Source organism: Takifugu rubripes, chromosome 9 (assembly GCF_901000725.2).
Source record: "Takifugu rubripes chromosome 9, fTakRub1.2, whole genome shotgun sequence".
Classification (NCBI taxonomy): domain Eukaryota; kingdom Metazoa; phylum Chordata; class Actinopteri; order Tetraodontiformes; family Tetraodontidae; genus Takifugu; species Takifugu rubripes.
The window spans coordinates 12,844,120-12,859,088 of NC_042293.1; the positions used below are offsets into that span (position 1 = coordinate 12,844,120).

The 14,969-nt window shown below is 48.4% G+C and overlaps 2 protein-coding genes across 5 annotated transcripts; both read left to right on the top strand.

Annotated features, from left to right (window-relative positions):
• Positions 1–147: 147 nt before the first annotated feature.
• Positions 148–9,531, top strand: LOC101071888 (FYVE, RhoGEF and PH domain-containing protein 6-like). 2 transcript variants are annotated; one of them, XM_011607531.2, is made up of 21 exons: positions 148–395; positions 1,245–3,087; positions 3,875–4,013; positions 4,083–4,147; positions 4,224–4,254; positions 5,659–5,810; positions 5,895–6,051; positions 6,181–6,268; positions 6,738–6,788; positions 6,871–6,929; positions 7,008–7,079; positions 7,184–7,252; positions 7,447–7,530; positions 7,611–7,690; positions 7,769–7,871; positions 7,951–8,097; positions 8,184–8,289; positions 8,368–8,462; positions 8,548–8,673; positions 8,746–8,885; positions 8,957–9,531. In XM_011607531.2, the coding sequence occupies exons 1-21, from the start codon at positions 383–385 to the stop codon at positions 8,991–8,993; spliced, it is 3,657 nt and encodes a 1,218-aa protein (XP_011605833.2). In that variant the 5' UTR covers positions 148–382; the 3' UTR covers positions 8,994–9,531. The 2 variants fall into 2 exon arrangements, with proteins under 2 accessions (XP_011605833.2, XP_029697215.1); XM_029841355.1 differs by having other exon boundaries at positions 3,878–4,013.
• A 145-nt stretch (positions 9,532–9,676) lies between these two features.
• On the top strand, positions 9,677–14,897 carry nr2c1 (nuclear receptor subfamily 2, group C, member 1). Of its 3 annotated transcripts, XM_029841356.1 has the most exons (15): positions 9,677–9,860; positions 10,874–10,981; positions 11,122–11,238; positions 11,350–11,355; positions 11,471–11,552; positions 11,630–11,809; positions 11,890–12,040; positions 12,183–12,279; positions 12,658–12,833; positions 13,106–13,259; positions 13,359–13,480; positions 13,557–13,699; positions 13,768–13,905; positions 13,991–14,096; positions 14,167–14,897. In XM_029841356.1, the coding sequence occupies exons 2-15, from the start codon at positions 10,931–10,933 to the stop codon at positions 14,336–14,338; spliced, it is 1,695 nt and encodes a 564-aa protein (XP_029697216.1). In that variant the 5' UTR covers positions 9,677–9,860; positions 10,874–10,930; the 3' UTR covers positions 14,339–14,897. The 3 variants fall into 3 exon arrangements, with proteins under 3 accessions (XP_029697216.1, XP_003967706.1, XP_011605834.1); XM_003967657.3 differs by having other exon boundaries at positions 9,678–9,860; positions 11,122–11,355; XM_011607532.2 differs by lacking the exon at positions 9,677–9,860 and adding an exon at positions 9,888–10,043 and having other exon boundaries at positions 11,122–11,355.
• The last annotated feature ends 72 nt before the right edge of the window (positions 14,898–14,969 follow it).

Here is a 14,969-nt window from a genome sequence, read left to right on the forward strand (position 1 = left end):
AATATCAACACAGGTAACAAAAAGATATATCCATTTTTTAACCATGGATTTTAATATCTTGACTTAGATGTAACGTTGAATTCTGCTACAAATAGATTGTGTTTTTGCCTGACAGCCTGTTGTTTTGATGCATTATGAGTGTTATGGCGCCCCCTGGTGGAGGGAACACACAACCAAAAAGGAAGCTCAGCAGCGTTCTTCCAGCTCCACAGGGATTCAGCTGTGCGCCACACGGTCACACGCGTTAACGCGGACAAACGGGGGGGAACGGCACTTTTTGGCGTGGGACCTTCCCCGTAATGCATCCGGATCCAGAAGAGCTCCCGATCCCTCTGGAGTGATTCGCGAATATCGACAAACCGGAACCGAAGTGGGAGACGCGATGATGAGGCCAGGTAAGGGACTACCTGTTGTGGCGGCTCAAAGTCGCGATCGCCGCTGAACTAATAAAGGCACCTCCAGGGAACTAGAACCAGCACAGGAACTCAATTTCCAATGACAAATGAATGACTTTAAAGAGCGTTACAATTCAAGCTCCACTTCTTCGCTTTTTAAGTTTTAAATGTAGACAGAATATGACATTTTAATGGGTAAGCGGACAGAAAGCGTGGCCACAGGCAGCCATTGTTTAATTAGTAATGGAATGTGTCCTGGATTTGGACTAAAGTCTTTGGGGCGAGTGTCAAACTGTCTTGTTGAATGTTTGTTCTTGGCAGTGTGTGTGTGTGTGTGTGTGTGTGTGTGTGTGTGTGTGGGGGGGGGGGGGGGGGGGGGGGGGGGGGTACATCTGACAAGTCAATTGGGATTTTTTTGGGACACTGGTTGAGCCAGATGTGCCAGTTTGAGTGATCCTTTTCCAGTGCGGGTGCACCCCATCTCTTCCTCCTCCTCCTCCTCCTCTGTTGACATGAGCCGTTAGCCAGAATTCTCTGCAGTTTTATGTCACGGGGGAGCAAATGCCATGTGGTATTTGACCCCCGTGGGGGCTTGGGTTTAATAGCAGTTTTACCCTCAACAATCTGTAGGTTAGGATCTGCTGTATGAGCTGAACATCTGTCCGACTACTAATGAAGCATCAAATATAGCATCTGGAGATCCAAAATCTGCTTTTAGTCCATAATCTTTTCCCCTGTTTTGGATTTAAATTTGATGGATTAATTTGAAGTATCTTTGTATATAATACTACATAATCTTACATGTATATATAATCTTATATGTATATAATCTTCACTGTCTCCGCTCAGGTATGCACAAACCCCCCATAGCCCCGAAGCCAAAGTTGGTTCAGCCTCAGAGGCCGCTGCTGTCCCCTTCATCCCTCAGGAAAGATGGCCTCTCCCTCCCGTCTCCTGGCACACAGAGGAGAGCTAAACCTCTGGTGGCCCCCAAACCCTGCCTTTCCGGGCTCAGCCCTGCTTTGGAATCCAAACTTCTCACCTCACAGCCTCCTCATCGGGAAACGCAGCGAGCTGAGGGTCCGCTTTACCCCCAGAGAGACGTTCGCCGAGAGAACAAAAAGCCAGGCTGGGATTATGTTATTCCCATTTGTCTGTGCAGTAAAGAAAACTGCAGGTGCGTCGGGAATAAATCGGTGAACGTTCACAAAGTGGAGAAAGTTAACAGCAAAACTGAAGATAGCGCACAGCTTTTCCCTAAAAGCCAAAGAACTTTTGATAACCAAATAATCCCGGAAAATTTCAACAAACCTCTTCAAGGAACCTTCAATGCGGCGCGAAACCTCCGCACAGACCACCGGAGTGGGAACATCAGGCCGCCCGTTCCGCACAGAACATGGAGCGATGAAAGGAACGGTCATGTGGGACCTCAGGGTGAACCTGGACAAGGTCAAGAGGAAGATGTTCTTGGCTCGGAGCGGGCGTCCCAACCCGAACCACTATCCGCAGGTCCTCCCAGACCTGTCCCTGTACCACGGAAGCTGCGGACGGCTGCACTCGCCAGTCAGGAAAAGGTGGAGGAGGAGGATGAAGAGATTACAGGCCGGGACGGGGCCGCGTTGAACGTCAAAGAGGTGAAAATGTTACTAGAGGGGAAAAGCGTCTCATCGCCGTCTGCTGGAGCACCTGTTGAAAAGCAACCAGACCTTCTGTCTGCGGGGAAGACCTGCGCCATTCCTGACCCTCCGCCCAGGAAGAAGCCTCTTCTGTCTGTGCCTGAGAAAACAGCGACCTCTTTTCCTCAGAAGCTCCCAAAGGATGCCGAGGGGGGAGACCTGGGCTGGGACAGCAGCGGCCCTCAAATGCAGGTGTCTCTGGATAAAGGAGGCAAAGTGGCTGGAAAGGAGGAGAGGGATAGGAAGCGCGATCGGGCGATGGTCTGCACTGACATTGCGCGTAATCCTACTGGTTGCCACGAGCCTCCTGTGGTCCCGGGCGCCGTCGGGGAGAGTGTGGTAAAGGTAGGGCCGAAGAAACCCCCGCAGCCCAGCAGTCTGATGGCGTGGATGAGCTCAAACGGTTCCTCTTCGGAGAACCAAGAGAAGCTCGGTGATCAGGAGAGACGGCAGAACCCAGCCGATGGTGCTCTGAAGCCGGAGGTGAGCAGAACCTTCCTCACACCTGCGTCCGTCAAGCCTTCCCGGTCCAGCCTGAGCAAAAACAAATCCAAGTCCTTTTCTGCTGCTGACCTCGTTCGCTCCGAAGGACAGAGGAAGAAATCTTTCCAGAAGTTGCTGGACCTTAAGCTGAAGATGCTGCCCAAGCCGAAGGCAAAGGCGGACCAGATCCCCGGAGGTGCGGCAGCGCGCGCTGAAGAAAGCGTCGACGGCGGGCTGCTCATATATGAGCAGAAACTCCCCAGTCCTGTGATCGAAGATGAGCAATGGGTGGACGGAGATGATATTTACTATGAGGACATGTCTCTGTATGAGGAGATCGCAGATTACATCAACGTGGAGATCGGCTCGGCCACTCTGTCGCCCGTTTCCCCTGGAAACCGCCCGCTCTTACCGCTGCCAGCGTGGACGAGCCCAGCCTATAATGACGAGGGCATTTATGAGGAGCCCGACCAGTACCTTTCCCTGGAGGAGAACGGCCACCAACATTGTCGCACGCCATCAGACTGCGAGAGGTAGCCTTTCATGTCTGTCCTGCACATCGGATTTCTCTTTGATGTCTCTGTTTTGTTGTGTCCTGATGTATCAGGGTGCCCTGAAGGCATCCTTTACATTGTTTTGTTTTGGTAGGTGAACCTCAGTTTAACAAGTGTGACTACAGGAAGCTACAGGAAGCTTGCTCTATTATTATTATTACTATTATTATTATTATCATCATCTGAACATTATTATTATCAAAAAGCTTTGAGTCATTGTGACTGTAGCGACCTGTGACTGGTGCTTAGCTGAGTTAAACACGTACCTTTATGTGGTTTGGAGAGTTCACTTTGGCTACACACAGCTGGCTGGGTCATGTTTCTTTCTGGGTCACGTGGGTAAAAACACGTCGAGCAGCTTGTAGAGAACAATTCCAGATCAATGGGTCGGTTATTATAAACCTGCAACTGCACTAATGCGCACAGCCGACTCCAGCCGCTTAGTCCTGGACTATTTCTTCTGCATTTTTTCCCCAGGGATGTACTTTCCTCTCACACAATCCTCCAGCAAAGCATGTTAGCTATGCACCGCAGCTACTTCTCAGTTCAGGACACGATGCACGATTAGCCGAAGGTGTGATGGTTACTGCTTTGTGCGTCGATTTGCTCATTTTCCTGTTCCTGTTTGAGCCGATGGCATTCAGCCAAACAGCAGGGCCAGAGGTCACATGACACATGATAACTCCCTTTCCAGATGTCTCCCACTACAGCAGATCCGATGCTCCGAATGTACTTTATTTGGTCTTCTAACTTGTGGTTTTGGCAGAAGCTCTGTGGATGAGGAGGTGGCACGTCTGGACGATGGCCACTCTGATGACGATATCTTGGCCAACAGCTCGGACGAGGAGGAAGACAGCAGCTCCGTGTCGAGCAAAGGAGAGGCCGAGAGGCCAGAGGAGAGCCAAGTAAGAAGCAGACCTGCTTATTCTGATAATTTGATGCATTTCTGAGTCCGATTTGGCCTCTTTTATCAGACACAGGAGAGACAGAAGAATAAGATCCGCCATATCGCCACGGAGATTATGACCTCCGAGGGCGTGTAAGAGAACGACTTCTTCTAATTATGCTGCTTAATTGTGGCTGTATGTGAATTCACGATTTTTGTTGTTTTTTAGGTTTGTTGATGTTCTGAAGTTGCTCCATGTTGTGAGTACACACACCGTTCAGTCAGTAGCAACTCTGTCAGGATACCATCAGCAGCCACAGTCGCCACATGTGCTAAATAACACTGGCACACTCCTGTAGTCCTTCCTGTGAAGATTATTGAATAGACATCATTTGTAACGGTCAAATGCCACCAAAATGTTATCATCTGCACCCAAAAAGTGGATAAAACGTAAGACGGAGTACGAGGGAGATGCTGACTATGATTAACAGGGCTGTAATTGGTGAGTATTTAGAGTCTTTAAACACAAACGCAGGTGTTAACAGCTCGATAAACAACTATTTCACATGAGGTGCCGGCTTTACTTCCGCAAGTGAAAAGTGTTTTTGGACCTGTTTCCTGCTCGTCATGTTGATCACTGGTTCATAGTAGATAGTTTCAGCTGATCGGGTCTAAATTTCTGGGTTGGATTTGGTTGTTTGGATGAAAACAACACACTGCTTAGTAACTAAGGCCTGTAAAATCTTGCCCCTATGTCCCCAGAGCCAGAAGAGCTTTAGAAATCACCTCACTCATCACGTTCTTGGGGACTTTTTATGTCTCTGCTTCTTTGTTTTCACATCTAAATGATGAGTAAAATCATATGAGCAGATGTTTGGATGGACAAAGGTCACAGAACCTGATTATAGTAGTGCTGAGTCACCAGCCGTGACTCTACAGCGGAGAGCGCAGACAGGATGTGTTTGCGTCTCTGTAGACCGGAGAGGAATGAAGCCCAGTAATGAGAAACATTCCTGTTGTGGAAAAGGTTGGGGTGACTTCAGCTCATGCTTGTTTGTTGCTTTCTCCGGGGCGGCGGGGGGGGGGGGGGGGGGGGGGGGGGGGGGAATAAGATCCCGCTGTTTTTCAGCGACTGAAAGATAAAAACACTTGTGTGTCAGCTACGCTTCAACGTGCTGCTCCGTCGACTCTTTCACCCTCAGTCAGCAGAGATCCTGCTTGTTTCTGCAGGAGTTCTCCCACTCTGGAAGCACTTTTACTTCCCACGTTCTGGTAAAACTCAAACAAAGCTCCACATCATCAGAAAGAGGAGCAGGGCCGATGCTCTCGAGCTCCCCGCACCTCATTTCCAGCCCCGAGTCACCGTCTTCTCGTAATTTCGGAAAAGGCTTCGTGTGAATCGGGTACCAGTAAAATGAGTCGTGTCTTTTTAAAACCTGCAGCTGGATAAAGTAGGATTTCATCGTTTCTGTCTTCTTTCTCACAGGAACTGGCTGCATTTAGGCTCTAAAAAATGTCCTAAACTCGTGAAACCATAAATGATTGTATTTTTGAGCCACGTGACCTGTCAAGCATGATTGGAGTTCGCTCTGCATCCTACCAGAACTATCTGATTGACTAGAAAACGTTCCCCTCCGTGCTCACGTTCCACCGCCTGCCCGCAGGACTTCCGTGGCGCCGTGTCCAGCGCTGCTCGTCAGACCGGGAAACCTGTGATTGAGGAGCGCCTCCTCAACCAGATCCTGTACTCCCTCCCACAGCTCTACGAACTCAATCAAGACTTGCTGAAAGAGCTGGAGCTCAGAGTCTCCGAGTGGTACTTTGTTTTCATATTCAGCTTCGCCCGGCAACGATATAATCTACATACGTATATGCTTGTTTTACTTTGTGACGCCTGCAGGGAGGAGCATGCTCAGGTTGCAGATATTTTCCTTAAGAAAGGGCCGTATCTGAAGATGTACTCCACGTACATCCGTGAGTACGACAAGAATGTGGCTCTACTGGAAGAGCAGTGCAAAAGAAACCCTGCGTTCAGCGCCGTGGTGCGAGAGTTTGAGGTAACGAGGCTCGACTGACCTGTTTTCTCACTCTGGGGTTAGGGGGCGTGGCCTTTAGGTGAATGAGGTTATGTTTATTTAAATGTTGAGGATGTGTCTGAAGTTCATTCCGGGAAACTTTTCTTCCAGGCCAGTCCTCGCTGCGCAAACCTGGCTCTGAAGCATTACCTACTGAAACCCGTCCAGAGGATCCCTCAGTACCAACTCCTGCTCACAGGTCAAACAGAATTAGATCGATTACGCGTCGCATGCGGAGTCAGTTTTAGTTCCGATGGTTTGTCTGCAGCCCAAAACGTTGCACCAACTCCGCAGCTGATCGTCACCGACACTCTGCTGCCCCCTGCTGTTCGCCAACAGACACAGCTCTGTGGAATTTCCATCTTTCATAATGAGATTTTTGAAGTAAAGCCCAAATCAGATTTGGTGACATAACAGGAGCTGTATCACGAGTGGGCTTGTGACAAGAGTCCGACAGGTCAGCGGTGACCCAAAAGTAAAGAATGTCCCTCGCGTCACTCTTGCGTAATTTGCTTACGTAAGCACCTGCAGACGCTTTCATCTAGGATTTTGACTTCAGATCAGATTCCTGGAGCTTACTGCACAACAGTACTTGCGCATGTTGGCTCGCTGTTGTTTGCTTGGACTGTTGAAGCTGAACCCCGTCGGTGTTTGGATCTGTGTTTCAGATTATTTGAGAAACCTGTCTGAAGATTCAGATGATTACAAGGACACTCAAGGTAATTTCCTCCCACGTGCTGTTGAAGCAACAGGCGGTTTGTGGAATGAAGGCAAATTAAAATCATGGCATCTTTTACCCAGACGCCCTGGTCATAGTAAAGGAGGTGGCCAATCACGCCAATGACATCATGAAACAGGGGGTGAGAGCCAAAATCAGACATTCTTGAAACCTCCAGACGTGTTTCCCTACTGATGCCCCCATTTCTCCACCATTTCAGGACATCTTCCAGAAGATGTTCCAGGTCCAGTCCAGGCTGAATGGACATCATGAGATAGTGCAGCCTGGCCGGGTAAAGCTGAGGGGACGTAGTGTCTCCATTAAACCTGTAGGACGCTTCAGATTTGTATTTAATCTTCCTGAATTTTTAGACGTGTCCTTATTTCTGTGTTGCAGATCTTTTTGAAAGAGGGTGTCCTGAACAAGTTGTCCAGGAAGGTCATGCAACCCAGAATGTTCTTCTTGGTACTGAGAAAAAAACCCAACCCACTTCCTTCCTTTACCGCATGTCTTTTTTTATGAGTTCTGGCGCTTCATTTATCTATTTCCACTCAGTTGAAGCATTCAAAGCTCAGATTGCAAATGAAAGCACAAAGAGTTAAGATCATTTTCTGCCAGTAAACTGCCACAGAAATTTCTTCTTGTCGTTTGCCGTTTAGTTTAACGACACGTTGCTGTACACCATTCCAGTCCAGTCAGGCCAGTTCAAGTTAAAAAACATGCTGTCTCTGGCTGGGATGAAGGTGAGAACCGCTCTTTGTTCTCCTACTGTCTCAAAATGACGTCAAACACGCCAGTCTGAGGTCAATGAAATGGTCTGCAGGTCAGTAAACCGACCCAGGAGGCCTATCAGAACGAGCTGAACATCGTGAGCGTGGAGCGCTCCTTTATCCTGTCGGCAAGGTAACGAGCAGAAGGGGGAGAATCAGCCTGTTGCTCAAGCAGCTTCGCAGCTTCATCCGCTTTCTTTTCTCGCCGCAGCTCGGCGTCGGAGCGGGACGAGTGGCTGGAGGCCATAAGCAAAGCCATCGACGACTACACCAAGAAGAAGATCTCGTTCATATCTGGAAGACCTTTAGAAGAGGTATAAACCCACTTCCTGTGTGAGCTTTATGTGTCGTCCTGGTCAAACCTGGGCGAGATTTCACTGCTCTCTCTCCCAGATGGCTCCGGGGGAGTGCGGCGATGGCGCTCCTTTGGGCTCCAAAGCGCCGATATGGATCCCAGACCCGCGCGCCACCATGTGCATGATCTGCACCTGCGAGTTCACCCTAACGTGGAGGCGCCATCACTGCCGTGCATGTGGGAAGGTAAAGCGACACAAAGCTTTTTTTTTGAATACTTCTCAGGTAGTTTGAGTTAAGGACGCGTGTGGTTTGTGTTCCCTGCCCATCAGGTGGTGTGCCAGTCTTGCTCTTCCAACAAATGCTACCTTGAGTACCTGAAGAACCAGGTGGCACGCGTGTGCGACCAGTGTTTTCTTATTCTTCGGCAACAGAACAGTAAATTCTTTCACTCGTCCTCGTATTCTGGTGACAGGAAAGGACGAAATATTTGACAACTTCCGTTTCCATCGTCAGGTGACCAGGACCTGTCGGCGACTGTGTCCCCTGGGAATAAAGCTCCTCTGGCTTTCACCAGGAAGCAGAAGAGAATACCGGCGGCGTTGAAAGAGGTAGCCGACGCCACAGCGCCGCGATGCTATGCTGCCATTGGGCGACAACCACCTCGTACATCATCATTATTGTACCGTCTTCCAGGTGTCGGCGAGCACAAATTCCACCATGAGTGGGTATCTGCAGAGGTCAAAGGGCAATAAAAAGCACTGGAAGAGGCTGTGGTTTGTCATCAAGGACAAGGTCCTGTACACGTACGCCGCCAGCGAGGTCAGCTCTCCCGTCAGTCAGTTCCTCAGATAAATGATGCGACGTCTGACGCTCTGTTGTGTCCCCGCGCAGGACGTGGCTGCCCTGGAGAGTCAGCCCCTGTTGGGCTTCCTGCTGAAGGCTGACGCTCTGCACAAGGTGCAGTTTAAGCTGTATCACAAACACACTCTCTACTACATTTTTAAAGCCGACGACACCCAGACAGCGCAGAGGTACGGGACAGAGAGGGAAGCCGTGTCGCATATCGTGATAAGAAAATTCATTGTCTTTCTTTCTTTTCCAGATGGATTGAGTCGTTCAGGGAGGCTACTGTGCTTTAACAGCTCATGTAATGATAAAAAACTATTTTTTTTTTTTACTCTTGACAGTGTTTTAGCTCAGTGCTCTCTGAATTCTAAGCTGCAAATATTTTATTCTGTGCATCAGATATGTTTTAATTATGTTCCCACTGTTGATATCCCTGCACAGATGGTTGCAGCTAGTCTAGATTGTTACCTTTTAAGATTGATGACTTTTTTTTAGTAACATATTATTAGCGTCGATCGTCAGAATATTTTGACTCACATTTTGTCAAAAAGGTTTTAGAGGGTAAAACTGTTGTTCGGTGCCTTGTGATTTTTGGGAATAATTGTCCCAATTATGAAAAGCACAATTTCCAGATCACGTTAGGATTAAAGTCCATCACTTAAGACACACCTGGATATTTAGTTGTGAATAAGCACCATTTCAATTGCATTGCACCTGCTTTCAATTTTGATGGTTGTAAATACTGTACATCCATTCACATCTTTTGTACATAGTTTTTGTGAATTGTACTTTCCCCACATTTAAACTCTGAAATAAAACGTTTTCACAGGCTTATGATTTGTGTTTTGTCAAATCTGAATGGATATTCAGCCGTTTCCATGTGATGTCTTTTTCAAAGAAAACCACGTTCAATCAAAGACATGTCTTTATTTTTAAATGTAAGCCCCCCCCCCCATAAATAAATTAAAATTAAGTACACGTTTATTGATAAAATTAAATTTGGAAAGAAAACCGCTTCAAGTTTTCGAAGCAACTGCGCATGCGCAGAATCTTCACACTTGGAAAGGGTCACGAACTCTGACCCTCCCGTCAAATGCACCAGACTTAATATTACTTTGTTAATAGGACATATAATACACAATCCAACAACCTCTTGACTGGTAAGGAAAAAAGTCCTAATTAAATGCATTTCTGAGAGAGATATGAGCGGTGGGTAACACAGGAAGAGAGGGAGGGAGTGTTCAGCGGGTCTCCAGCAGGAAGGCAGCCATTAGCTACAGGCTAGTGCACGGCTAACATAGCTTGTTGACACTATCGGCCTATAAATACAACCACGATCGCAGGTATGTAATATTCTAAAACGTCGATTCGTTTCCACGGATCTTACAATGACAATGAGTTATTAATTTGGCGTTCGTGGACCCGCCAGCTAGCCCACAAGGATGGCTCGCGTTAGCTGCTATCATAGCATTGCTAACTATTCTCTGCAAACTGCGCTCCCGGTTTATTTATTCAAATGTAAACGCGACGATGGCTCGTCCCAGTCTTGCACCGGGTATTGCCGGGTTGAACCAGCAACTATGTAAAAATTCTTGAAGAGAAACGGCGTGAGTTTGCGGTGGTCTAAACATAAACAAAGTGCCGTTGTTGGTTGCGGAACTGCGGGGCCTGAACCCTAGCACGCTTTAACCCTTCAATGTTGACCTTTCACCCACAGGAAAAGAAATACCGTTATCTTCCGTATCGAGTGGAAAAGCCGACTCTCAAGAGACCGTTTGGGTCACTGCCGTGGCCGCACCACGCTTTATTTATCGAATCAGGGCGATGTTGGTGTATTTTCAAACCAGCCCACCATTAGTATAGTTTAGGCTAATGCTAACTAACGCTAGAATTTAGCACAGGCTACAAACAAACACACGCCTCTATTATTGTCTCTCTGTTTATTGTCTCTCTGTTTATTGTCTAAAGTGTTGTTTAGCTAAAGGTGGAACAAATTAGTGACAGCAAATCTTAAAACAATTGCTCTACTAGTGGTAAATTATATTAGAGATGAACTTATAACACTAATTTTGTCATCAGTACAGCAGTATAATGGTTTCATTTTAAATCATGTATCCCTTATTACTCAGTTTCTTTTGATTAATAAATAAAAGGTGTATTTGCTCTTGTTTAGCTGTCTCAAGAGGATACTGATGTGAAAACAGTGGGAGAAAGTGCTTTTATTATCAGAATGGATGGGCAGACCCAAAGGATTCAGCTTGTCTCAGCAGACAGAATCCAGGTGAGATGACGTTTCCATTAATATCGAAATATTCCCACTTTGACACATCATTGCAGTGAAATCCATCCAACCGACGTGTCTCTCAAATGTTCTACGTTGTCCTGCATTAATGGAGGATTTTTTTTTTGGGAATGTGATAGATTGTAACTGATCAGCAGACTGGCCAGAAGATCCAGATCGTCACAGCACTTCAGCCATCCTCCCCTGGAAAGCAGCAGTTTATCCTCACGAATGCTGACTATTCCCCCGGTGGGAAGGTAATTGTGGCCAAGCAGGAAGGCTCACCTAACAAGGTTATCCTCACTTCTTCAGACGGCTCGGCGGTTAACCAGCTGTTGTTTGCTTCCCCTGATCTGGCTGGGCAACAGATTCAGGTATTGCCACTGCATACTGACGACTCTTGTTTCTGAATAGAGCGAGGTCACGTTAAGTCAGCTGATGTGTGTTGCAGTTTGCCGTTTCACAATATCTCGCTCTGTTTCTTGGCAGTTTGTGACTGAAGGATCCGACCAGTCTGGCCTTGTGAAGCCAGTCGTAGAATACTGTGTTGTCTGTGGAGACAAGGCCTCGGGTAGGATGTTCGCACCGCTCTTTTGTGACAATGTGCATCAGCCCTCCGTCGGCAACTTAAAAACCTTCCTTCTTCAGGACGTCACTACGGCGCCGTCAGCTGTGAGGGCTGTAAGGGCTTCTTCAAGCGCAGTATCAGGAAGAACCTGGTGTACACGTGTAGAGGCTCTGGAGAATGCGCGATCAACAAGCTGCACAGAAACCGCTGCCAGTACTGTCGGCTGCAGCGCTGCATCGCTCTGGGCATGAAGCAAGACTGTAAGAGGCTCTAACGTTGTTGCCAACAGCCGTGGACGTGCCGTTTTAAGAGGGTGTAATGCCTGTTGCTGTGCCTGTAGCTGTGCAGTGTGAGAGAAAGCCAGTGGAAGTCACCGCCAGAGAGAAAACGCTCAACTGTGCCGCCTCCACGGAGAAGATTTACATCCGCAAGAACCTGTGCAGCCCGCTGGCGGCCACACCCACGTTTGTGACGGACAAGGAAACTGTCAGGTACGGCCGCTAATAGGGGTTTAAAGCCGTCACGTGATATATGTTAGATCTAATATAATCTGTTAGAATAGGAGGCCCACTGGAGCATAAATACAACCGTTATATGATTCCATTATGGTGAAATGCTGATTAAATTGTCCAGGTCCACCAGTGTGCTGGAGTCAAGCATGCTGCTCAACATCCAGCAGCCCTTCTCCAAGCTGGAAAACACCATCCTGATTCCAACGTCTCCTGAGAAGGTGCAGAAACCCGTGCAGTTAGAATGCGGCTCTCGTGGCATCCGTGCCACATCACACACACCTTTAGTCCAGCCTGAGGTGATGAAAACACGTGGCACCTCCCTTCCTGTCCCGCGCTGTTGTTCTGCTCCATGATGTTAGCGGTGGCTACCAGGCGCCGCGTGTTGTAAGCAGCTTTGTGCAACCTCACATGATCAGATTATTTCCCATGATTGAAAACAGGAAACAGACTTCACTCCGCTGTACCTGCTCTTGTTTGCTTTACTGCCTGGGAATCTTTTATTTCTACATTTTCCAAATGAAACGCAGGCAAATAAATGTCACGATGACATTAAAATTAGGTTCCTCCGTTCTAACGGGGTTCTGTCTGTTTGCCAGGACGACCCCTCTCAAGGCGATCTGGGGACGCTGGCCAACGTGGTGACGTCTCTCGGCCATCTGAACAAGAGCAGCGATGATGGGAACGACCTGATGGGAGTGGAGACGCTCAGCAACGGGGACAGCTCCATGACCGACATCCAGGCCGAGGAGCAGTCTGCGAGCGACATCACCCGGTGAGACGGAAGTTGAGGACGTGCTGTTTCTAAAGCCGGTTGCTGAGGAATTACCGGAACATTACAACCCGGGGCTTTATTTTTCCTCTGGTTATAACAGAGCTCTAATGCAATTTCCCATAAGGCCATGTGCTCTGTGACTCAGCTCTTTAGGGTCTAATCACATTAACAGCCTCTCAGAAATGCAGCATCTGTTGCGGCTGTCGTGTGTGTTTTATTTTTAAAAACATCTCACTCAAAAGGGTTGTGTATCGTGTTCCCCGCCCTGCCAGAGCCTTTGACACCCTGGCCAAAGCCTTGCATCCCGCCGACAGCTCGGCAGGAGAGTCGTTGGAGGCCACCATGCAGCTGATGTCAGGGGACCAGTCGGGCCCTGTGGTGGAGCTGGAAGGATCTTTGCTCTCTGATATTCATATTCCATTCAAGGTAGCGCTGATCTTGATCCCTACTAAAACCCAACCCCTCTGGTGTTCCGGAGCTCCAGGGTTTTTTCATAATCGCTGAAGTGTTTCCTCTTGTCTTCAGCTCGTTATGCCTTTGCCCGCGCCAGAGTACCTCAACGTCAACTACATCTGCGAGTCGGCGTCTCGGCTGCTTTTCCTCTCGATGCACTGGGCTCGATCCATTCCTGCCTTTCAAACCCTTTGGTGGGTCTTCGTACAGACTCCTGCTTCCAGTGGTGCAGCTGCGCAACAATAAATAAACCCTCCCCTTATTTCCTAGTGGTCAAGATAACGACATCAACCTGATGAAGGCCTGCTGGAACGAGCTGTTTGCCCTGGGAATGGCCCAGTGCTCCAGTATCATGAATGTCGGTACCATTCTAAGTGCCATTATCAACCATCTGCAGACCAGCTTGCAGGAAGGTACGAGGAGCCGCGCCGCTCTTGACCCTCTTAACACTCAGACCCTCACGGCTGCGTGTCGCCTGCAGAGAAACTGTCGGCAGAGCGGGTGAAACTGGTGATGGAGCACATCTGGAGGATGCAGGAGTTCTGCAACAGCATGCTGAAACTGTCCCCCGATTCCTACGAGTACGCCTACCTGAAGGCCATCGTGCTCTTCAGCCCTGGTAGGAGACGGTCGGCCCAGTTTCCGCTGGGATGCGATGTTTGTCCTCACCCTGTGTGTGTGTGTGTGTGTGTGTTCTGCACCAGACCACCCAGGCATAGATAACACCCCACAGATAGAGCGCTTTCAGGAGAAGGCCTACATGGAGCTGCAGGACTACGTGACCAGGACCTACCCGGAAGACTGCTACCGGTCAGTCGACGTGGGCGCAGCAGGAAAGTCTCTCGTGCACACGTTTGAGTTCCGTGTCCTCGTTTTTCAGGCTCTCCAAGCTGCTGGTGCGTCTGCCCGCCCTCAGGTTGATAAGCGCCAACGTCACGGAGGAGCTGTTCTTCGCCGGGCTCATTGGCAACGTGCAGATCGACAGCATCATCCCCTACATCCTCAAGATGGAAACCACCGATTACAACAGCCAGACGGACTCCGCAGTCTGACGCAACGTCTCCTCCTCCAATCGGACAATCCAGCTGTGAAAACTGGACGGGGGTCACCAAGTGATCGAAGCGTCCTGTATTTATGATACAGCATCCCGCAGGAATTCTGTGGTGGCGGTTTCTGACTCGCAGGACGGACAAACCCCAGGCCTGCTCAGGAATAAACCTTCAGAACCTGCGTTGTAGATTGTGCTTTTTATCATTTTACCTCCTATTTAATGCTTCCTTGGTAGCAGCAATTTCCTTTTTTTTTTTCGGGCAGGTCTTGGACGTTTTCCCCAACCGGGTCAAGCTTTTTAATATTGGTTATAATTATGTGTCCATGTGAATATTTTTGTGAGGTGTCCTTAAAAGTTCTGACCTTATTTGTTCGCCAATCCAAAGGATCCGACGGCATCATTTGTCAAAACCTTGGGAGAACCCCGAGGCTGAAGTTGTTGTGTACATAAGTCTGTGTATAGAATGCACCCTGGACTCCGGCACTCAAGAATTCTGTTGCACAAATCAATGTAAACAAACAAAAAAGACCATTTTAAAGAATTAAAAAAACCCAACAGTTTTTCATTTTATGCTTTCGTTTTCTTTTGGAGTCGGTTGGTGTTTTAGCTCATCGGACATTTACCCCTCCGGC

What these genes read in the sequence shown, in the direction of transcription:
- LOC101071888 (XM_011607531.2), top strand. An exon ending in CCGTGGTGCGAGAGTTTGAG is followed by an intron (nt 6,052 to 6,180) that starts GTAACGAGGCTC and finishes CTTTTCTTCCAG; the next exon opens with GCCAGTCCTCGCTGCGCAAA. An exon ending in TACCGGCGGCGTTGAAAGAG is followed by an intron (nt 8,463 to 8,547) that starts GTAGCCGACGCC and finishes ACCGTCTTCCAG; the next exon opens with GTGTCGGCGAGCACAAATTC.
- nr2c1 (XM_003967657.3), top strand. Translation starts at nt 10,931, where the DNA reads ATGGATGGGCAGACCCAAAGGATTCAGCTTGTCTCAGCAGACAGAATC. An exon ending in GCAGACCAGCTTGCAGGAAG is followed by an intron (nt 13,700 to 13,767) that starts GTACGAGGAGCC and finishes TGTCGCCTGCAG; the next exon opens with AGAAACTGTCGGCAGAGCGG. An exon ending in TACCCGGAAGACTGCTACCG is followed by an intron (nt 14,097 to 14,166) that starts GTCAGTCGACGT and finishes CTCGTTTTTCAG; the next exon opens with GCTCTCCAAGCTGCTGGTGC.